Source organism: Amblyomma maculatum, chromosome 4 (assembly GCF_055883805.1).
Source record: "Amblyomma maculatum isolate TAMU_Amacu chromosome 4, ASM5588380v1, whole genome shotgun sequence".
Classification (NCBI taxonomy): Eukaryota; Metazoa; Arthropoda; class Arachnida; order Ixodida; family Ixodidae; genus Amblyomma; species Amblyomma maculatum.
In genome coordinates, this window is record NC_139347.1 from 78,833,361 (window position 1) to 78,858,019 (window position 24,659).

The following is a 24,659-nucleotide window of genomic DNA, read 5'->3' on the forward strand; positions in this document are numbered from 1 at the left end:
GTATACCTGTACGAGCCCAGCGCTATCTCTCGAAGGCAGGAGAAAGAGGCGCAACTAAATAAAAAATCGCTGAAAGTTATGTATGCACCTTTTCAATTTTTTGAAATCGACTTGAAATATATACACTCCGATATCAGTATAACTGCTCACTCTCGGCTTTAGTCTAGGCTACCATACGTATGATTTGCTTGCGCCTTGTGAACGTTGTTCGTAGGGCTTTATTGTGACTTTTTTGTCAGTAACTATTGCTCTACACCGGGTCCCCTGCGTGAAGAAGGAAAGATAGCTAAATTAAAAAAGAACTGTGGAAAAACAGCGCCGGACACTCCGAAAAACTTCAAAAAGAACACATGCAATAAGTGAAAAATTACAATAAGAATAGTACCTTCATTCCGAATAATGTAGCTGTAATATTTATAACAACTCGACGGTACCGCTAATGATTAACATTAGCAAAACCTCTGATACGACCTTAAATAATTATACTATACGCCCACGATGATTGCGACAAGAAAAGCAAAAGCTGTGCTGAACGGCGAATCAAAGCGTTCACAGAGATTTAAGCCCAGGCTACCCGCCAATGAGAGGTCAATATATAAACAAGACATAAAATATACGACGACGCTGCCACATCATGAGTTTGGGGCGAAAAGAAATAGCTAGATAATAAACCGGGTACTTGCTTATATTCGCTTACATGATTATAAATCCGAGTTTGCATGAAATGATTTATCCTTTTTCGCGTACCTAGAAGTGAACTCTTTTTTTTCTCGACTTTCTTTTCTATTGTGCCAACACTGTTCAAGATAACTCACTGACGCCAGCAAAGTTCTAACTCAATTACGTACTGCAGCACCAAAGCAATCGTGGTAATTTTCATTGTTCGTGCCCGCGAGAAAGCACGCTGCGTAATCAATTATCAACAAACTTTCTTGTTTACCTTTCGCAATACGTGCCATGCAAGCAATAACAGTTATGTGTCCGTTAGAAAGAAGAAACAACAATTTTAATGTCCTCTGTCGTTAAACAAAACAAACTATAGAATGCTCGCCGGCCCCGTCATGAAGGGCAGCAAGAGGGCAATCGAAGCGTAAAACATGAAAAGCAAGAGTGAGGCGACAAAAGCGCCCTAAACGAGCTGGGGAGCTATGATGAACGGGGGTAGCGTCCTAATGACTGCCGGCGCAGTTGAGTCTTTGTGTATACAGAAGCTCATGGAGAAAAAAAAAATAAAAAAGATCGCTTTCGAGCAGCACAACCGTGGCCCGGGGTTTATCGTTCTCCAAACAAACGAGTCATTCACGCCGCGAGCGAGGCAGTTATGGAACCCGCTGCCGGACAAAGATAGCCGCTTCCCGTTCCAAACGAGACCCGGTCATTCGCCAAGTAGCAGAGACGATGCCGCGCGGAGCGGACCCGTTTAACGCCCTAGAGAGTGCCGTCAAAAGCGCCATACGAAGCGCTTAGAGGAGAGGCAGGGAGGAGAGCGACATCTACGGCTCTTTGCCGGCGCAGACTTTACGAGGCACGGACTGCCTTCAAATGGCGCGGCTAACTGTGCTTCCTCGAACGCGACTTTCCAGCATTACCCATGAGAGGACCGTAGCGGGCAAGAGAGAGAGAGAGAGAGAGAATGTGCATGAACCAAAAGGGTCGTAAAAAAATGGTAGCTACGGAACTGCAAAGAACGGCAGCAGTCGGTGATGCGCATTTGGAATAGCAGGAGTAGAAGCCAGGCCTTAATTAAGGGTCTCTTGCGAGATGCGAGCTCGCTCGGACAGGATTGCCTCCACGAAGTTCATCAGGCGCAAGGCCTCAAACGTCGTCATAAGCATCGGACAAATTACACGCTCACGAATGCTTGGCGTTTGCTATGACGGGTGGCTGCGCCTGGCGCGCTGCGCAAAGCGACAGGCAAAACATGCGAACGCATTATGCGTCACGACTTGCGCCGCTAGCGAGAGCGGTTGAAAATTAACGAAGAAAGCTGGGGCCAACAATAGAAAGAAAGAGAAACTGCGTCGATGTCTTTGTTCGTTGCAGACAATAGCGATACTGGTATAGCTTATCGCTTTGTTGCGTAATACATTAATAATCATTCAACACCTGAAGATGGGATACACGGCGAGTTGGCGTTCAAAATATAGGCACGAATCCCTTGGGATATTGTCAGTGGTTATGGCAGGCGTAAAGAAAACAAAAATTAGGCAACGTTGAATTTCTTATCAGTGCTATTAAGCGCTGCGCATACCGCCTCTTAAAGTACTCAGCAGAGAATCTGGCCCCCTCTCGAAGATAGGCATGTAACGCTGCTTATCAAATGAATATCAACGTCAGTTCTTCATTCATTTATTTAAAAGCGTGATTCACCAAAAGGTTTACGCAGAAAAAGAAAACAGCCCCATACTAAGTAGCCTGTTTTCTTCTCCGAAGCCAAACATGCTTCGGAACGCCTCGTATTGCCTTTCTGGCAAAAGTGCCTCTACATGTAAGACGCCACGAGAAGCGTCAAAGCCAACAGTGTGCTATGTGGCACAGCGCTCTGGGCGCAAAAAGGGGCCGGAAAAAAAAAAAAAAAAAGGATCGAAGCCCGAAGATAAAGCAGCACGAAGGCGGCTGACACGGGGAAATGCCACAGCAACAAAACTGCGACGACACAGGAGCAGGCGGCGGCTGTCTAACGAGAGGCGCGAAGGCAGGCAAGCAGGCAACCCCAGGGGAAAACCGCTAATGGAGCTGCCCGACAAAGGCCTTCTCAAGCTCATCTGGCAGCCGTCGTCCATTAAGTCCTCACAGCTGGGACTCTCACACAAGCGAAATCCCTAGCAGGGGCACAAGGGCGCCCGCTCCCGGACTAGCTTGCCACGAGGATGCGCGCCAGGATTTCCCCAGGCCCCTGGCTTGTTACTGGATATCGATCATGCTTGTTGTAGCATGCGAGGACGCCAGGAGGCTAAGGAAACATATCATGACAGGCGCATCAGAGGCCGCAGGCGAATCGTGATCGAGAAAGAATGGGATCGAGACGACGGTCGCCGCATCGCTGGCAGCGAAGATGATGACACCGAGAATATAGCTTGATTTTTCTTAGCGCTATTCTGAGGCAGGCATAGCTGCTTGGGCAGCTACACGCGATACAATAGTGTTAAGAGCAAGACCTCTTTGTCTGGGACCACTATAAAATCGGGCAGCTGGCGACAGCGCATCTAACCAAGTTATCTCGTATAACTGATTTTGCATCTCGTTCATATTAAAATTATCTTAATTGTAAAATTTGACGAAGCGCTTTTATTATAACAAACATGACAAGAAATCCCAGCCAGCGAAGAGTCGGTTAAAGCCAAGCGAGGCAGGCAGGAAAGCGGGCGCCTGTAAAGCGTGCACCACTGCACAAAGACCCGTAATGAGGAGAAGCCCCCTACACGAAGACAGAATGAAAATCTTTTTCTGTTCCGGCGATCAGCTGGTTAGCCATTGGCTGATATGATGAGTGCGCCAATTACTGCACAGCGCAACGACATTCTCTGTGCGGCCCTTTCGCCTATGTTGATTAAAGAGGGACAGCATCAGGGACCGGACGGAGTCAGCATCGGCTTTGTAAGCGTGCCTGGCTTCGAAATACCACCGGCAGCAAAATTCAACGGAAGCAGCGGAAGACTTCTAAAGCAGAAGAGCAGCCAGCCTTGGCAGCGTCGAGTAGTTGGGGGCGAAAGCTATAGTCATGCACTTTTTCTCCGGGCCAAGAAGGAAAGAAAAGGGGGCTTCCGTGATCGGCATGCGCACCGACTGTCGCATTTTCTAAGATGTACTCTTGAACTCCTTTTTCGAGGCTCGTGTTCGGCCCGAATTCAGTGCGCGCGGTATGCTCTTTTACGGGATGCTTAGTTTGCTTGTTTGATATTCGGCAAAAGTTGAACCATATTCTTTGTTTTTCCTTTTTCGTTTATCTGCGTTTTATCGCAGCCAGTCCGCTCTGAAATGCGCCGCCTCCGAGTGCTCATGTTTCGGTTTTGCATTCCAACGCACGGCTGGAAAATACCTGCTAAGACCATTACAGAGGTCCTGCGATGAGCAATATATGTCACAAGAAAAAAAAAAGCAGGTGGAGGGGAGGGGCATATATAAGGCAGACGCGTATTTTAGAGGTTAAATTTACAAGTTCAGAAAATCAGTGAGCAAGAAGGACTCATGATTATTATTATTACACACATGAGGTCGTAAACAACGAAAGATTGAAGTCATTTTGACCCGGATGAACATCGGAAGTGATGTTCAGAGTTCAACTAGATTAATTTAAGCAGCGTGTGCGTTCTTAGGTGTATCTCAATCATTTGGGCTAGCCGTAGATTCACGTTGTGAACGGTTGGCAGGATGGTTAAAAAAAATTAACACAACACAATTACCTAAGCTTCGCACGTTGATGCAATCTTCAAACAATGATGTGATTTTGTAGTTGGTCAGTTTTCTGCTGTTAAGACGGATACGCAGTGTGAAGTAATTTATATAATATCTACGAAAAACACCATTTATGACATAAGCCTCTTTATGTCGAAGAAAGGTTTTTTTTTTTTTTTCATTATTATTCTAAAGGTCGGAATTCCTTCAGCGAATTTCGCCTAGTGTAGTTCACCAGTTTATCAGTTGTAGCTTTGAACTAAATGTTCTCATCCGAAATTGATCACATCAGAACGAAAAAGCCGCAGAAGGTTTCAAGCCTGATTTACAGCTGTAGAAAAGCGATCCAATATAATCCTTATTTGCGCATTCAGACAGTATAGTTTCACAGTTGTCACACTCATTTTAGAGTTTCTTATTTTTTGTTCCCCAATATTCGTTAAGAGGCAGCCACATAAATCTGCACTCGCTAAGCGCGTGAATATTGATGAAAATCAACAGGGCACCAAGACAGTAGCAAACTATTCTAGCATATGCTACAAAATGCACAATTTCTAAAAAGTAAGCGAAAATTTGGAACTAAACGTGACATTTAAAGGGCCTCGTTTTCACTGCAACAAGCAATAACGAGCTATACACGCACGTAGCCGACGCAAATGCCACGAGTGGAGAAAGAAAGCATCATGTTCATGCTAGCAAGAAAAAAAAAATGCAGTTACATCGCGACAAAGTTCGCAAATGGTCTTTCTAAAATGCAGTAATTCTTAATTTGCTAGAGTAATGAGATAGACCGCGAAGCGGCAAATAGCTCTGACCGAAGGAACATGCCAACTGAACTGCTTATATAGTTCCCTTTATTGAGCTGCGAGTCGTCAGACAGTATTTGCTTTCCAAATCAGTTTTTGGGACAAAATAAAATTAGGCTAGAAGATATAAAGAATACATGCGCCGTACAAACGGATGAGCGTGCGTTAGTGGGAAGCACACATCATCCAGACGATGTCGAAGATTGCCTCTCTGTTTACCACGTACGGGTAAAGAGAATAAAAAAAGCAGCAAGCATCAAATAGGAGACGGGGGACACAGCGGTTGTAGGGGACAGCTTACATACGCGAGGATCCTTCCTCGCGCGATGGAAATAGGAAAGAGTAAGGCCGAGGGTGTTCCGGCTAGGCTCTGTCTCAATAAATTGGACTTTCTCCGCAGGCTCCAAGCAAACTCGTACACCGAGGCCGGACCCAGCGGGACGACCGACCGGGAGCAAGACCCACGCGAGCGTATTTACAGCCCGTAATAAAAACGCGGGTGCGCTCGCTCACAGGACGTCCCGCTTCCTTTACGACCGACCAATAAACATAAATACTTCGCCGAATGCACCCGTCAGCGCAAGCGCACGGCCGAGACGTTATACGGGCTAGACGAGCAGTCTGAGAGCGCGCGAAAGGGCGCGGCGTCTCAGAACGGCTCGATGTGGGCAGGGCACCCTGTGCTCAGCTCCAGCTACACAACAGGAGCCTTTCCTTCCCAACATTGCTTCGTTCTTCCTCTGCTCTTTGTTCTTTCTCTCACCCGTGTCTCCCGAATTCCGCGGCTCAGCACAACAGTAATTCTTCCCCGGGTCTCCACTGGTGGTTTTGGTGCGTACGTCGGGCCATGCGGGTTGGGCAAGCCTGAGCCTTACGCGCCCGTATGTTCCCGAAGGAAAAGCTGAGAAGGAAGCCGCGTTTCGCAGCCAACCGACGCGAGACGTTGTGAAAGCCCGCTTTCGATCCATGCAAACATGAAAGACTTTCCTCGCGACGTCGAACCATCAGTCGAGTGGAAGAGGAAAGGAGTGGAAAGGAAGAAAGCTAGGTTTTTCCGCGACTCTGACTCGTGTGATCGTGGGTCTAGCTTCCGTGCTCCGAATGCGACGGGGGCGTTGGGAAACTGTCTCCTGTCTTGAGAGACGTACGTGGGGGTGCCGCAAGGCCAAGAACAATGGCTGTCGCCACACGTTTTCCCATTCACGAAACGTCACGCTCTTGTTGATCCTACGCCGTTTTGATCGATATTGGGACCGGTTTCCATACAACGAGGAAAGAAGACGAGTGCACTAAATGTATAAGTGCCACCACTGAGAAGAAGATAACCACTTTGTTCTGGTATGTGTGTAACGTGGAAAACACACCATTATTGTGACTATCGGAGATGCCGGCTCAAAACGGTGACACAGGTGTGTGCGCGCACACATGCATACACAAAAAAGCCCCACCCATTGCAGTATCAAGGTACAAATTTGCTCGAATGTTGATTTTACAAGATGGCCTGATGTTTACGAAACTCGACAATTTCAAGTTTGAATGCAGCTCTCCAGGTATTTTACTCGTATTTTTGCAGTGTGCTAAGGCAAAAAATTTACGTGATACGTTTCTATACATATACACATTTAGCCTACTCTATATTGTTCCCAGCAACCATCCTTCAACTGGCACTCAATCCTTTCCCATTTCTTGGTTGTTATAAAGGAGGCACTGCATGACACCTGCCAGCGCAGCCGGCGTTTTGACAACCTCGCCCCATACAGCGCGTGCTGCGGATATTCCACCGCGCGGAAAATTTGCGCATTCCTTGGGGGAATGATGCGGTCAAGTTGAATGGCTCCCGCCTGCAGATCCCCTTTCTGGTTTAGATCACGGTCACGCACTCTGCTACTCCCTAATCCCCACTCTCTCAATCTGTGCTAGTATAATAACACATAACACAAGGTTCTCGTGTAAATATAAGTATATTTTGTGTGTCACATTAAAAAAAAAAAAAAATCTACTCACGCCGGGTTCGTTAGAAACCGATCGCAATTCCCCTAGTCTAGCGTGAGGATGATAGTATCGATGAAAATGACAATGCAGATAGTGATAATGATAATTATAATAGTAGCGACTATACTGCCGACGCATTTAGTAATAATGATGGCACCAGCGATCACAATGACGGTGTACTTAGTTTATAATAATGACAGTAGCGCTAGCGATGATGATGATGATGATGATCATGATGACAGGAATGAAAATGACGGTGCAGTTTGTGAAAAGAACCTTTTGAAACGGCTTTCGCCATTTACGCTCTCAAGCAGAGTAGAGCGCAGTCTTGATTTTTTTTTTTTTTTTTTGTATGAAGCAGTTCGCAATTACTACTTCGAAGCGAAAAAGGAAATAGAAGAAAGTGAAACAGGTGCGAAAGGTTAAGAAGGAAGTCGGCACTGGCGCGCTGCCACCACAAATAAAGTACTCACGACATGGCCAGCAGGTCAGCCTGAACGCAAGCATTAACGCTAAAGGCAAGCGCACAAATGGAACAAGTGGCGTGTTCCTAACTGCAACGCATGCACGAAGGAAATGAACGATACAGAAGATGCCAATAAATAATTGAAAAATGAAGAAGAGGAGAAAAGCGAAGAAAACAAATAAATATAAAAGAGAACATCCAATCCGTTGGCCTCAACAGCCGCGCGACAAGATGCTGCCACAACCGCGCCAAAGTTCTTCAAGTAACCAAAATCCAACAGAAGGCCGAACAAAGCTGAAGTCAAAGGGGACGAGAGCTGTGCTGCAAGAAAAGGTGAGAAAAGAGGCACGAAGGAAAAAGAAACGCCAAGAGGCAAATAAAAGGACCGAGAGCAGAACGCCGGTGAGAGTGATGAGAAGGAATCCAGCGGAAAGGCGGAAAGGGAGGACTCAGAGCTACTGCTGCTGCTGCCGCTGCCACTGTCGTTGCTCTGATTGGCGCTGCCCTCCACAGAACTCGGCGCTTCCCTCGGGAACTCTGGCAGAAACGGCGAGCGAAGGGTGGGAGCCGAGTGTTGGGGGATGCGACGCGCGCACACGTAAGGGGAGATGCCGCGTCCGTAATTAGGCCGCACCAAAGGGCGAGGAGAGGAAGGAAAACGGACGAAAAAAAAGCGCCACCCTTTTTGGGAATGGGGACTAACGCGCGAAGCGGTGATGCAGCGGCGACAAAGGGAGCACGCGGAGGTTCTCTGTTAGTTCTTTACGCCTCTGCGCGGAAACGGGACGACGCCTTCTTTACGAATTCATCGGCTAAACATTGAGATTGCCAAAGGGAGTGCAAGACGGCTAGCTGAACGAATGGTAAGACTAACTACTCGCGGAAGGCCGGTGTCAAAAAGACGTTTTTGTGAAGAAGACGGGAAAACATGAAAAAGCGCGAAACGAAAGCGCTCTAGAAGAGGCGGAATAATGAACCGCGAGAAGAAACGGACAATGCGCGTAAGATGGAAGCCTATTTATACAAGAGTTTCGCAAATGCACACCAAGTTTCAGTGGTTCCCGAATCAAAGCAGAGAATAATGTAAACGTAAACGCAAACGCTATCAAAAGAAACAACATTTCGTTTCCTGACACGAATTCCTTCTCCGGGAGACGATAATTTCTGGCATCTACAAGCATGCTTTTTTTTTTTTTTTCTGTACAAATTCGATCGACTTTGACATCGTCACCATCAACAATGGCCTTATTTTGACCGGTTCCTGGTGTGTGCTACTATGGCGAAATATGTCCGTTTTACTTTCCGCAGCACACGAATGTGTGCAGCGCGTTCTTTGAAGCTTTCACTTAAGGGGGTATTGGCAGTGGAAAAGGGAATGAAAGCCAGCGCCTCTGGTGGCGCCGATATGCGAAGTCTTACCTGCGTAACATGTTGATCAGATCCTGTGGCGACTGAGTGGGAGGACGACGCAAACTTTGGCGTTTTGCTTCCAGAGAAGGAAAGCTCACTACTTGGCGATCCTTGGGGCGGGTCCTTTGGCACAGCCACGGAGAGTTGTTTCTTGACAGGGGGCGGGTCGGCCGACGACCTGCAGTTCACCGATGGAGTCCGGCTGAGCGAAACTCCGTCGCATGAGCGCCTGCTCGACACTTCCGAAAGTGCTTTGCACGTTGTCGAGACGACGGGGCCCCACGGTGACTTGGGAGCCACGCTGAGCTGTTGCGTAATGTCGGGCACGGACCAACTCCGAGGGCCTTTCCAAGGCGCCTCGGGCTTGTCCTTGACTTCTGCAGACCTCACGCACGTTACAGAGTTCACCGTTGTAGTCAGCGACTGACTCGTCGTGGGCTCCGAGGCCGCTACCGACCACTTGGCTGACGAAGGAATGCGCGGTAGCGTCCTGTTGTTCCTTCCGCTGCTGTTCTTGGAGTCTTGCGATGTCTGCCGCTTGTAGAATGACAGGACGGCTTGCTTTTGTATTGCTTTCAACTCAGGGTCTGAGACGCGGTGTTTCTTTTCTGGATCTAAGAACAGTAGTCTCTGGGGCTCTTTCCGACTGGACTGTGCCGTCATTGCGCAAGCAGGGTCGAAGGCTGCCTTCAGTTGGGCCACGCGCGAGGACTCATTTCTTCTACATGACTGCTGTGATTTGCGCTGGGACTCGCTGGGCGCGTAGTACAGCACGCTCTCCGACTCGTGCCGCTTGGGCTGTAGTACGCGAGCGCTGCGTGCCACGGCCGCCTGGCTGGGCGAGACCAGTCTCTGACTGCCATCAGCCAAGCTGCCGTCACATGAGGACTGCGGCGATAGGCGACCGCTATCCGGCAGCGTGGAGTGGCCGCTGTCGAAGAGGGATGAGCCATTGGATGCGGAGAAAGCGCTCAAGTCGCTGTACGAGCCGTGCCACTTCAAAGTGTCCTGGCTAGAACCGCCGCTGGAGCCGAGCGAGTCGCAGGCCGACTCACTCAACGGTGCCTCAGTGGTACGCGGCCAGCCGTCCCTCTCGCCTTCCTGGTAGAGCCTCTGGAGGAACGGGGCCTCGCTCCAGCGCTGGTACTGCCTCAGGAACTCGTCGTACTTGCTCAGGTAGGCGTCGGCGCTGCAGTCGGATGACTTGGAAAGGTCGGACGAGAGGCAAGCTTCGTTGGCCCCGGAAATGCCACCACTGTCATCACAAATGGAAGGCGGGCCTGACCTCTTGGCTCCGGGTTCGCAAGCGCGCTCCAGAACTGGCTGCAGCTGCTGCGTGGAGATCTTGAAGCTCTTCTTGGGTCTGGCGTAGCCTTGAGCTTTTTCCTTGGGATAGTCCGTTTCTTGAGTCCAGGACTTGGACCTACAGCTCACCGACGTTGCCGTCGTCGATGGCGTGACGGGCCACGACGGGTACTTCTCGTGCGATGGCACTGGAGCTGGCTTCCTCTCCTTGAGCGGAGGCGGTGGTGGCGGTGGCACCCTGGTGTCATCTTCGGATCCGCCAGCCTGCGCACGCTCACCCCAGCTGGGCCTCGTCGGTTGCAGCACGACCGGCGAGAAGTCCAGGCCGCTTTGGCTGGCCAGAGCACTGTACACGGTGCCCTTCTTGAAGCGTCGGGTCACCATGTCGTCATCGTCACCGCTGCCCGAGCCTGGTGCTCCGCCTCCTGGTGACCTCAGAGATTCGCCGGCAATGAAACAGCTCCTCGGACTTCCGCCGCCATCGCCGGCCTCCCGGCAAGCGTCCCTGGCGCCAGCACCGGGACTGCCTTGGCCTGCTGTCCACGACCTGCGGGAACGGGAAGCGAGGAGGCGTAAGTTGTGGGGACGCACAAAACGAAAAACCAAGACCAACGCCCTTGTACAAAACAAGTCTGTGGATGACCTTAACTTCGCATCAAAGCGTAAGGGCGCGACAGCAGCAAATTGAGAAAAAAAAAGAAAAGCATTTCGAGTACATCTAGCAACCCGCTGCTGCTATAATGTGTTCTCCACATATGTAAAGACTTAATTTTTTATTTTTATTTATTTAACCAATTATTCGTAACGAGCTAAGTCCAAATAAAAGACGGTGCGAAACCTTAACAGCAACAATAAACTTTCAACCGTGAGATCTCAAAGGCCAGAGACACAAGGCGCTTCATCTCAAAATGGAGAGTTACATAAACCAACGTAGCATGAAAGGACATGTCTGAGAATTGTTTCAAAGCCGATGGATCAGTTTATCAGTTTAAGACTGCGTCATTGTTATTTAGCGCATTGTACAATCGTCCTGATTATAAGAGATAAGAATATACAAGAAGGGGGTCGCCAATGCATTAGAAGAAACAAAGAACTAGCACAATTTTGCAAGAACTATCCTCGGTAACAGTTTAATAATACCGCGTCAAGATCTCCCCGCACTTGGCTTATACGGCAAGCAGATACTTCGAGAAAATCAGAGTGCGCTTTCCACGGGTCGATGCAGCGAAAGAACAGATACCTCAAGAAAACATGGTTCATTCATCGGCGCAATCTTCAACAATCACCCAGCTGAATAAGGAAACAATGCTGGATAAACAAATTAAAAAAAAAAGCTGAAAGAGCGGCAATGACGTAGGAGCCTTCACAATGGCTTCAAGCTAGCCTTGCTTCGGTTCTATCGTCGGTAGCAGATAGGATGAGATCATTTCACCTCCCCACTCAGAAGAGACAACATAAAATAAAACAACAGCAACCTTCAATAAACATTGGTGAAGTTCGTGAAAGGAAGCACGCACAAAAGAAGCACGCATCGAAGGACGGCAGAGGTCGAAAAAGCGAAGAGGAAAGCGGGCAACGCTAATCTTAATTAGACCGCGCATTGATTTACGAGCAGGGAGGTAACGGCCCCACTTTCTTTTCTTTCTTTTTTTCGCTCTTTGTTTTCCCGGTTGACGGACGCAAGGGACTCTTTGTCGCAACGCGCGTTCTTCTTCCTCTCGGGCTTCCGAATCGATGCCCATAATTGTAAAATCAATAAGCTACACTAAGCGAGATCGCCAGTGCACCTCCTACTCCCTGTTCGTTCCTCATTCACCGTCCTGCCCCCATTCTCTTCTTTCATTTTTTGTTCTTCACTAGCCATGCAGTTTGTTTCTTTCCTACTCTCGCGAACCTCCGCAAAGCACCGTACACGTACGCATGCAAATCGCCAGGAAGATAAAAAACCAGGGAAAGATAAGAAGGCAGCGCGATAAGCTCCCGTTGAAAGTACGCAGCCACCTACATGCGGCACAGGCGAAGAGCTCTTAACTTGCAAGATAAGCATACGCGATATGACGTGAAAATATTCAGAGAAAGCGACAAGAGCTCTTAGTTTGCGAGCGAAGCATACACGATATAAGGTAAAGATATGCGGACAAAACAAAAAAAAAAAAAAGAGAAAGATAAATGAGTGGCGTTCAAGAAGGTCACGCTTAATAAAAAAGGAAAATAAAAGCGAGCCGGCGGCTTTGTAAAGCACCGCACGGCTGTGGTACCCTACACCAATTGTAACAGCACCAACACGAGTTCGATGTTGCGGCCAACGAAGAACAGTTTGTTCTCAAAAGGCGCGCACGTTCTCTCTCGGATATGAGAAGAACAAAGTGCAGTCGACTTCGACCGCAACGCACTCCTCCCCAAGAAAGTACAAAAAAAAAGGAAACAAAAGGAAAGGTCCATTAATTAGGTAAACGATGCGTTCGCAGAAAGGGGGCGCTCAGAGACCGCAGCACCGTCAGGAGCACAATAGAGCCGGTTTGAGTCCAGCGGGCTCCTAACGACCCCAGCATTGGCGGCCGCCTGGAAAGATGGCTTTCCGCAGAAGCTCCGATGCTACGACCGTCCCTCCCTTCGGCCCAGAGCCAGCTGCGTACGGTCAGCGCTTCGAGCAACGAAAGGCGCGTGCCCCTTCCGCAGAGATGCCTGCGCTCGCGGAGGATACGCGGGGCTTGCGGTCAATGAATGCGTGGATGCCACTATGCGGCCGCACATCGAAAGATTCATGCGTGAGGATAAAGAAGGAAATGAAGGGTGAGACAGGACACCGCTTACAATTCACAAGGTGTTGAACGGCGTTTTTGCCGCGATAAGTGAAAACCTAGCAAGAAGGGTAAAAAAAGGAAGCGCCTTTCTTGGGTGGCAACCACATTTTTACATGTTCCTCGGATGTTACTAGTTGTTCTAGCAAAAAGTTTTCACACCGGCTTTTATCAATGTGTAGCCTGGCAACGACGTCAATGTTGTGAAACACTTTCGGTACTCCTGTGTAAGCATTTAACGCAAGAAAAGGATCATCAAATGCGAAGCAGCGTGCAGCATCATAAAAGCAGGTTTGTATTGAAACGAAGAAATCGGGAGCCTTATAGAAAGCAGACAAGGGACTTTCACGCATGATAAAGGCGACTTATCCGTGAAAACACTGAGACGTCGGGAAAATACATAAGAATGCGTAATCGGGCAACGAAAAGCTCAATAAAACCTTAGCACCAGAATGTGCTGCAGAGGGTATATATATATATATATATATATATATATATATATATATATATATATATATATATATATATATATATATATATATATATATATATATATATATATATATATATATATATATATATATATATATAATAAAGAGTTCTAGTTTCAAAATGACCTGATCCAATTATTTGGCTCAAAAGAGTACCTAACTAGGAACTTGTATAGTTGTTTGCAAAAAACGCCTTAGGCGTTGTTTAGCTCAAAGAAAATGAGTAACCTAGGAGGTGTGAGTGCGGCAAAGAAATTAGGAGTATAATCATTTGTAACCAATTTGGCGAAAAAATGAGAATCATGATGAGGCCGATACAGGCAACTGGTATGCGTACCGTGCGCATGTGTTCGGAGACAGCGTTTTGTAACACAGTGCATGAGATTTATTACTATGCCGAAGCTCACTGATAGCAAGAAACGCATGACTAGGCCAACTGAAACGATGCCTGTCGCCTAAAGCTTTATAACCTTAAGTCACTGTTACGTACAACAGAGATAGGTCATGAGATATTGTCGAAACCACAACCCAGAAGAAAAAAAAAATCAAAGCATGTCTAATCGCAATTCAGCCTAGGCTAGCACACACATACAGGTCGTAGCGCCAATAAAGGAACCCAAAATCCATAGAAAGTTTAGGTGTGGAGGAAATTCCTAAAGTGTTCTAGTCTAATCACAAACATAGGCAAATGATTAAGAGTACTGCACTTCGTTTTTGTTTTCTTTGGTATGGAAGAGACAGCAGTTCATACACGACTACTGGTCTCGTGCATTTTCTATCAAATACCACGATGTATAGGAGCGGTCATAGAAGCAGTCACCCTCACAGCAACATGTACACACACATCTTACACAACGTGAAGTCACGTTGACAAAACCGGTCACTGGACGGCATTTTGTATACATCATTCCGCACCATTCATTCCTTCCATGACGCGTATCAGCAGACACGAAGGAATTCCTGCCCAGCGAGCGTCAGCTCGGCGCCCATATAGAAAGGACAAAGCTTGCATTATGGGCGGAGAAAATGGATCCGACCGTCATGAATAATATATCAATCCGGCTCGGCCCCATTTCCATCGCCGGTTCACCATCGGGCCTCTAGGCGTGGACAAGTACATGGCGGTAGATAACGTTGAGTGCAGAGCCGCAGACATTCGTGCTTTCGTGATAAGCAAAGGCCCATGTTTAAGGTCCTTAGTTCTCGGGCTGTGCCGCCCGACAGTCCGTTGTGCGTGTATACTAACCACTAAATGTGCACCGTCTAGCGCTGCTCTTCAAGCGGCTTTTCAAAAATGCATCGAAAATTATCATCGCGTTGCGGGTATTGAACTTTGCTTTTGTAACATCTAAATTCAAAGTGAAACCATCGCAAACTGCTGTCCTTGAGGAAAAAAACAGGGCATTTGCTAAAGCAGCACGCAAGTAACGATCCTTCTCTGCGTTTCAAGCGATGTAGTCAGTACTGGATGTAGACGCTGGTGCTTCGTACAACGTGTTCATTTATGTATTTTGAAAGGGGCACATATACACTTATTACATTTCTGCTACCTCAATTATCTTCCTTGGGTGACTTAGTCAACACTGCAGCGAGAAACATTTTGATGCTAAGTTCTTGCACTCAAGCTGCGCATTTTCACGTGCCTAGTGCCTTCTTGCCCGTGTGGGCGAGTAAATTGACCATCCGGCGGCGCCCGCTAACATATTTACACGCTAATTATTAGCGTGTAAGCATCAGTGGCCTCCAGTTTAAAAGAGCGGCCACTAAACGGGATATAATGACCTATCTACTTTATAGTCAGATAACGCCAGCGGTAGGCTGTTCCACTAGTACAACTCCGCACTGCAAATTGGAACTCGCAAGCCGAATTACTGTATATGTTCGAACGCTAAAATTTTCAAGCTTCATATCAGGCAAAATTCATTTTTAGAGGTTTCTTTTTTTTTTCTCTCTCTCTCTCTCGTACGCAGGCGCGCATAAGAAACAACACATGACACCCACTACCTTATTCTGTGTGTCTGCTTCTGAAAAACATCGCTAGATAATGAATTAGCAAGCCATTGCCAAGAGTGTTAGTGAAGGCAGAGGTGGTCCTAATGCCGCGATGTGAAGGTTGGTAGTGGCTACTACGCGAATGGTAGACTGCAGCAATGCGCGATCTGCCCGCTAGCCCATAAAAGCGCGGGGCATTAGTCTTCGAGTCGTTAACGCTTTATCGGTCAGGTCCTGAGAACCGTAAATGAGTGTGTGTTGCGAAAAAACGTCTCGGTCGTCTCTGCGAGCCTTAACCCCGTCGAGAAGCGGCATAGTGACGCAATGGAGACTCGCCAACGCCAGTCGTTTATTTCCGACCGGCCACCCAACGCGCTGAAGGCAGAGGAAAACACTCCACTCTCTCTCTCTCACCATCCCCTCCTCTGTCACCTACTTTCTGTCCCACTGGTATTTCGCGTCCAGTACGCATGGCTGATCGCGACACTTCACGCGCTCGCCGTTCCTCGTACACGACCCTACGACGTTTTTTTTTTGTTTTTTTTTTTTTTTCTGTTTTCTTCTTTCCTGCCTCTTTTTGTCGACGAGGAGGGACACGTATTTACGCTTTCTGAGGACATATTTGCAGATTTTTCACATTTCTTATTTTAATGCTAGGCTCCCTTCAGAAGTAATCATTAAGACTATTGCTCCACATCTCATTTAACTTGGCTTCGTTGCATGATAAACGTACCGCATATATAAGATCGATTTTTTTTTTCTGCAGACGTGGAAATGAAGACAGAGTGTCCAACACTTCCTATGATGGCGAAGGTCGTTTTTTTAGCGCTAAATTATTACTGGATATTGAAATCGACGTCGGGGAAATATAACGAGAAAAGTGACTCCAGAGTCAAAAGAAGAAGACTAAAATATATTAGGCAGCAACTTGATGAGGAAGGACGCGGTTGAGAAAATTTTCGTTGCGAAATAAACCGTAGTAAAGTCCCCGATATAAATTGTAGCAATTGGGACAAAGGGATCGCAGCAAAAAAAAAAAAAAATAAATAAATAAATAAAAGAAAGAAAACGCAAGATGTATGAAAGCAGCTCGCTAAAATGGCACAAAATACTGAACGACTATTGCGGCGTTGCTAGTAAAATGCAGTGGGCTGCTCAGAAGGGTCTTGTGAAAGGTAATATAGTATTGCACTCTTATTTTGGCGTGGTGATAAGCACTTTGAGCTAATCTCGACACATGATATAATTTCAGAGAGAAGACGCCTGCCCAACTCAGATGTAGCCTCGCATAAAATGGAGACGGTACTGACATCAAAAACATCACAGAAATGTGACGAAATGTGTGGAACATGACAGCAAAGTGAGCTTTACCTCAGCAACGGTGTTCTCATATTATTTTCACACTCACGTCCACGGCTGTTGCAATCTCGTCTTTAGTCAGAATGGAGAAAATGGCGACACGTCTAAAGTCAAACTGAAAAGCTGTCCATACCGAAGTTCTGGGCAAAGGGTAATAATGCTATGTTGACAGCGGCTGATTGTGTGAGTATAAACTTTCGCGGGTTCTCTTCTTCTGAATTACTTCTTATGCTTCTTATGCGAAGCGAATGTAGGTTTTCGTGCAATAGTTAAAGGGGTCTCTGCGTCATATGCATATTTCTCATTCACGAACGTTGTAATCGGCGCCGCAGACACAGGAAACTCACCGCAGTTTTCTATATTGAATGGGGTTCATTAACCTTCGACTTCATTTTACAGGCAACAATTACACTGAAACTGACGCTGTCTCCTTCCCTGCTGGCTCTGGTAGCGTAAACGGCAAGGAATCATCGAAGTATAGGCGGGCAGAGAACTGAAGCTGCAATGTCAACTAGCACTACAGACACACGATCCGCATTCACTGTTTACATATGTGTATTGCGGTTGCGTACGTGGGATTTCACTAACCGTACAAGTATTCCAAGCTTGTGACGCATCAATGTGCACCCTTTGGCAAAAGCTTAGAGACAAGCTTCTGGACCACGTCGGATGGCTCGCTACCCAAATCTCATTATCCAGGCTCACTATCGAACGTTTCAAATATGTGTCAGGAAGTTAACAGGAACTCTGATCCTGCGAAGATGACAGCTCCCACGGATGCCACAAGAGCACCGTACGCGGCTTATAAGCAAGTCCTCCGTGCGCTCCTAACTTTTCGCAAATGACGTACATTACTGTGTGCCGTTCGCCCGGTTACAGTATGCGAGTATTTAAAGTGCCGAATCTGATTATGGGCTGTATGAATTGGCATCAGATCGATTTCAATTTCCTCTGGTTCTTTAACGTGCACCGTCATGCCTGTGCGCTTGCATTTCACTCCCATCTGCATTAGGGTCTCCGTGGCCAAGGTTCGATGGTTCAGCGGAAGAATGCTAAAGAGCGCTGGTTGTGTCCTTCGTGAGATGTGGGTTTGTTACTTGCATATCAGAATCGCCCCCACGCTGCATGCGGTCTGCCGGGCAGACATAACAGGGTGCAGGCTTAGCTCACACGTGGGCGTTAAGGCTCAGTTTATTGGCCAGTGACAATATGCACGTCTCAACAAGTCCCGGCAGGAACCCGTGTAAGGCTAAGACAAAGAGAATGTGCGCTCTCTGAAGATGGTATTGTAGAGGAAGTACGTCGAGGACGGCGTCGAGGTCGTCCCACTTATTATATGAGCTCACTCGCTCGTACGAAGCGAGCCAGTCATCGCAGTCAGTGTCGTCAGTCCCGCTGAAGATGGCAGGGTCTCGCTGGCGTAAGGAGCCAGAGCAGACAACCGGCGGAGTCATCGGGGAAAGGGGGGGGGGGGGGGGGGGGGTATGTTCGTCGTCAGCCATACAAGTGACTGGGACCATGCGGGTGCGAAGCTCCAGCGTAAGGCAAGGATATCAGGTCGCACCTCCACCAAATGTAGAGGAAGTACGTCGAGGACGGCGTCGAGGTCCGCGGGGAAGCTGGGCGATCTAGACCAACACAATCTGCGCGTTGGCAATTCCACACTTCTTCCTCTTCGTCAGCGTTCAGCGAAGGGGCCCATCTTCTTCTTCACAGTATCAATGACAAAATGCCCAGTCATGGATGCCACGAGGCTATTTGATACGGCTCCTACATAAGCCGCGGCGATCCAGAAATGCAGAATCCCCACCAGCCAGGCACAAGTTTGAAACTTCAAGAGCAAAACAGGAGACCTACACAGGGGCCCAGCGAAACATTTAGCCGCGTTCGTTGTGGCCTGTACATCCATCAGAATGACTGCACGTCCTTTGTAATTCCGGTGCCTCTCCTACGCACCCAGGACAAGACACCGGGCTATCTCCTCCGTGGAGAGAGCGACAAATGTGTGCAGAGAGGGAGGCAGTATGAAGATTATGAAAAAGACAAGACGCAGCTTGCGAAAAGCGTTTCCATGGCGCACAGATCACGTTGCTGCACCACCATGCTGGCGCAGGCTGCGGTTTCTGCGCGTCATCGTCCGCCGTGCCTGCGTAGTCACAATTTTCTACGGGAACCCGGGTTGAAAAAAATAATAATAATAACGGAGAAAAATACAAGCACGGAGGCTACGGAGCTCTCGCATCCCGCGTGGCACACGACGTAACGTTCGAAGCCACAGAGCTGGGACCATCGCCTCCATCCCCGTCTCCCGTCCTGTTTACCGACGTAGGATTGATCGCTGTGGCCGCAGACACTGCTCTTTCTAGGAGAGAAAGACTGTGCACCAATGGCAGCTGCTGGTTCGATCCCGCAGCTTCGAGACGGGGGCTTATTTCTTTATTGCGATTTGTCCCCAGACCTGAACGCTTTTTTTTTTCTTGTTCTTTCTTTCTACTTCCCCCTTGCCTTCAGTAATTCCTTCACCCACCAGATAGGTCTGCTCCACACCCATCCCGTGTCCTCCCGCGAACGCGAAATACTCTCCCGCGATAAATTTCCAGACCTCGACGGCAATACCGCTGGCTGCCGCAGTGCCGTGAGCGCGCACCACGCTGTTTGCCCTTTACTTTGTAACCGCCCTTTTACTCTTCAACCTCCTTTCTACTGCTCTTCGTTCTCTGCCATTGCGCCCTTCAGCTCAGGGCCGTGCTTGCTTTATCACTCACTCACTGCTGGTGCGTTTTATTTTCTGCCTTCTGTTCACATGCACCCTACTACTACTACCATTGCTTCTTTCACATTATGCGGGTCTCGTCTTCTATTTACCTTTCGGCGAAGCACAGGCTCTGATAGGTTTCCAGGGACGGCAACGCCTTTTATAGTTCGCGTTTATGTGTCCGCTAACACATTGCGCCCGACGTTTTTTTACCCGTGTCATGTCGGCAGTATAAGCCCCCCCCCCCCCCCCCCCCCCCTCTCCAAATTTTATACCTTCGAGCGACGGCACGACATGTCAATGGCGTGCCCGTGTCATTATTTTCTTTTTTTCTCTCTCTCCTGCAGTCTGCAGATGGCTGGACGTGAATGGAATTTGCGAATATAGCCCGCTTTTATTTATTCTCCTTACTACTAAACCTCAGGGCCTACGGTCTACACATGCCATCTGGAAATAAAAAGAGAAAACGACGGAGTAAAGAAACCACGTTCGAAGTCCCCTCTACCCCCCCCCCCCCCTTTTTTTTTTTTTTCTGCTGGACAAAGGGTGACATAGATATTGACGCAGACGAAAGAGTGTGGACACATCCTTCTCGAAATCCTGTATCTTTTTTTTTTTTTTCCCCGTCCTCCAGACATTTGCGAGCAAAACGCCAGGCTGCTAGTTCATTCATCCTGCTGATGCTTTCGAAACACGAGGTAAGCTGAACAGATGACATAACGTTCGCGTCGACTGGTCGACGTTCAGAGCTTCGCATGCCGTTAAAATTCGATTACTGATCACGGCCTTCGAACACTGTTCGTTGCCGTAACAACCACTCTAACTTACCTGCGCCTAACGACGTTCGGGAACAACCCACTGGCGATACACTGAGAGGCGTCCGACATTTCAATGCGAATGATCTTTTCGCGCCAGACGCATTTCCTTAATCTACGCTACTGTTCATAACATACGAAAAAAGAAAGAAAATTAACATATAACGACGCACATGTACTAGCGTGAGAGTGAGTGCTATAAATAACCATCAAGCTACAAAAGCAATATGTTATTGTTTCAGCGTAATAGGGTACAGTGAACGCACTAGTGTATAGTTTCGTCTGAATAAGCACGCCGTTGTCAATATAATATATACGGCAGATGAGAAAACAATGGTCTAAGATTCGATCTTCCAGTGGGTCCGGGTAACTATTTTCGTGAGTAGTCAGCTGCTCTAGAGAGCCAGTGCTTCTTAAACATAAAAAAAAAAAAAAAGATATGGTACGGTATACAGGGCTTAACGTCCAAAAGCTGTGCATGGCGTATGACAGATGTCGTGAAAGGCACTGGATTGATTTCGAAAAGTTTTGGTCACCTGGACAAGCGTCTTTTTTTTAAAGGCAGCGGACAGTTCTTGGGACTCCACACGCCTAATGATGTGCGCAAAGCCGGGAGGCAAAGCGTACGAAGTCATATAGGGCAACCATTTGAAATGCTGACATAATCTACCATTCGCGGGAAGGAACCGAGCCTGACGGACGGACGGTGTGTGATGGCGTCATCCACAGTGCCGGGATATGTCCGACACAGAAACGTTTGTTTAGAAGGAAGGAATCCGTAAGCGAACGTACAGATCGACCGAAGGAAGCGGAAGTTTCGAAATCTCGCCATGCGTGGTGTTGTCACCAAGTTTCTTCGCACTCTTGCAATGCTGTAAGCAGAGAGAGAGTGTGTGTGTGTGTGTGCGTGCGTGCGTGCGCGGGGGAGAGGGTGTTAATGTACTAAAGCGACTCAAGCTGTGGGAGACGCCGTAGTGGAGGGCTCCGGAAATTTCGACCACCTGACGGACGTTTGCATTGCCCGCCCGTCCGTCGGTGGGGGGACGCCATGCTTTTCCTTCAAGCCTACAGAGGGTTGAGTGTCCTTGAATATCGTGGAATTTCTGTTCTGGAAAAAAAAAAAATTGCCCTCGTGTCAGCTAGTGGAAATTAGTTTCTTTCTTTCTTTTTTTTATCAAGACACGTAGGCGCATTTTGTTTCGAAGAATCTGGTTATCCAAGGAAAATGAAGTCTCATAAATGCGTAAAATGGGCCGACATTTTTCTTTACGTACACATTAGGTTGCTAACCATATTTTGTTCCTTTTCCCCTCTATCACTTTTCTTACTCCTTCACAAGCAGCGGCACTCTGACGCGAAGCTCTTCTACGGCATTATAAAACACAGTAATCGCTTTTTATGCAAATCTTCCCCGGTCTGCGGAGCAAGAGCTCCAGGGAGAAGCTCGCTCTACCGACACGAAATGCACGACAAAACTGAAAACAAACAAGTAAAGGAAAACAAATAGATGGAGTACAGAGTATGAGTGCGGTTATTGACGAGAAGAGGTGAGTTGGGCGAAGATGGAGGAAACAGCCCTGGCAACCAGCAAGAAATGGAGGAATGAGGAGAATATGCGACGGTATATCGAATGGGTAGCGGCATAGCGAGCAGTACGAGAGAGAGAGAGAGAGAGAAAGAGAGAGATAGAGAGAGAGAGATTGTTTCAAGCGGCCGAAACGAGAAACGAACGAGCCGAGTGGCGAGAAATTCCTTTAGCGGTTGGTTTCTTCGTTCATTTTCTCTTTATGCCACTGAATGCCTGAAAGACCAGGGGATCAGAGGGTAGCTCCCAATAGGCCCGCGAGAATCCCCGGCGAATTAAGCGGAGAAAGTGGAAACAAGTTTTCCTGAAAGACTGTCCAAAGAAGTAGAACAAAACCAGCAATAAGCAAGAACAGAAAAGTGCATTCCAGATTTCAATGAGCGACCCTATTTCGGAAAGTAATAGATTTGTTCCTGCGGACTCAGGGATAAAAAGGGAACAGAAAAAAATGGGTTAGGGATTATGGAAACGTTTTGAAAGAATATAGCTACTCTAATAAGAAGATCACGTTATGATGGCGGCTGAAGACAAGAAGGAATGATGGAATGATGATGTGACAGCGCCATGCGAACAGTAGCAACAAACGCAGCACGAGCGAGTAAAAGCAGGATAAAGAGGTTATTTCCTAACTACGCGCCTTGGGGACCTATTAGAGAAGTCGTCTGGAAACAGGCAGCCTTAGAATTCAAAAGCATCGAGGCTTGTTTCGATTCCTGTTAACGATGAAACATTAACGATGAACGGTGCATCCGTTAATGTTGATATAAGGGTATCACGCAAACTGAAACACTGTTCTCAGGCAACGCCTCATTTCAGTTACTACTGGTAAGATAAAACAAAACACGTTTCGTCGTGAGACAAAGCGACAAACACAAATAACGATACTAATCGTTTATTTCTTTCGCAAGATTATTAATGGGGGCTTGCACAGCACAGCGTCTGTAAGACTGAGTAGAAGCACTGGGCAGCGAGAAACACATGAGGCGTATACCGGCAACAGCAACAGTAAGCAATAGTGCAGAACGCGTACTCATAGCTAGTTTGAATTGTTTTATATGCACGAAGATGTATGCAGAGGGTGCCAGACAGTAGTGTCAGCTCATTCAATGCATGTGCCATGTGTTTCGATATTTTTTTTTTTTTATTGACGTTGTTTGTTGCCTCAGGGCATAATAAAATATGTAGAAATAAGCCAGGCCACTGATCGTGCCGTACATCGACCTCAAACGGAAAGACGAATTGGCTTTCAGTTACTTCTATAGCCATGGTTCTTGTGATACAGCGTTTGACACCAACTCGAAGCTGCTCGTTCGACGGCACGCAAGATTTGAAACAAACAAGCACACACAAAACAAGCTAGTTCAGCGCAATTAGGATCGTGCTGCCAATACCGTGCCAATTACACACCGCGAGACATCAGGGACCTTATTATTCCCAAAACCGGCAGACGGGACTGGACGGTTTAACTACGCTACCTCCTCTGCTAGCTTTTTTTTTAGCAAAGCGCTGGTCCGAACGACACTCTGACAGGTTTCACTGTTCCCGGTATAGTCACCAAAAGCGATTGGATAGCGGTATGGCTGCAAGATCTGCTGGCATAAGCGATAAAGTGGGGGAACGCTCCAGGCAACCAAACACAGGAAGGCAGAAAGAAGTTGGCGTAAGTAATTAAGACTGAGAGGTAATTACTATCCGTCGCTGGCACGGCAGAAACGCTAGCTAGAGAAAACCAATTACGAGAGGAAACAGAAATCGCAGCCTCAAGTCGCGCAAGCGTCCACCATAAGTGCGCGAAAAAAAAAAAAAATGAAGCACGGCGCAAAAATTTCAAGTGGCACGCAGAATGGCCTCGGTATGCGTTAAGATCGTGATGCGTTTCAGGGTGCCGTCACTAGGGCATAATTCGGCTCTGCAAGCTTGGTTCCAAGGGAAGAGGGCGAGGGGGAATGCAAAATTTATACATATCATATTAATGAAGACAGGATACCGCCTGCGGTGAATCACGGGTAGATATTGTTGTGCAACAGTTGAGAAGAGAGAATCCCGTAGCCGATAAATAGGTGGGCACGTCAGCGTCATCTATGAAGCCAAGTCAAGACAAAGAAAACGAAAGGTAAAATGATGCCTTGTTCAAGCAAAGAAAACTTCTCGCGCGATCTCTTTTCTCCGTAAAGCAACGGATATTTTCAGTGGACAAACTTTTGTGATAAAAGCAAAAAGAAGAAAAACTGGGGCAGCAAATCTGGATCTGCATGATCGAGCTAGGAAGCTACTTGTACAAAATATAAAATACCGTGTTTTTCGGTCCGTCCGCTTCACATACTGGAAAAGTACCGCCGCCGAGCAGGTTTAGCTTTCGTAGCCTTCTCCGCGACCAAGGTCAAATAATCGTGTCTCATGCTTCAATTTCAATGATGTGTAGGTTGTTACATGTGGGTTGCGGCCCCATCGGTAGCGTTGGCCTGGCGGCTCCGTGGCTCGGCGGAC

General features: G+C 47.6%; 1 protein-coding gene across 2 annotated transcripts in view; it reads right to left on the reverse strand.

Moving 5' to 3' along the window:
• Nucleotides 1-24,659, reverse strand: part of Shrm (shroom) — a 483,537-nt gene that overhangs the window by 154,028 nt on the left and 304,850 nt on the right. For both annotated transcript variants that reach the window (XM_084602015.1, XM_084602016.1), the window contains one exon: nucleotides 9,079-10,921. In XM_084602015.1, the coding sequence (XP_084458141.1) occupies nucleotides 9,079-10,921 (1,843 nt within the window). The remainder of the gene's footprint in view (nucleotides 1-9,078; nucleotides 10,922-24,659) is intronic.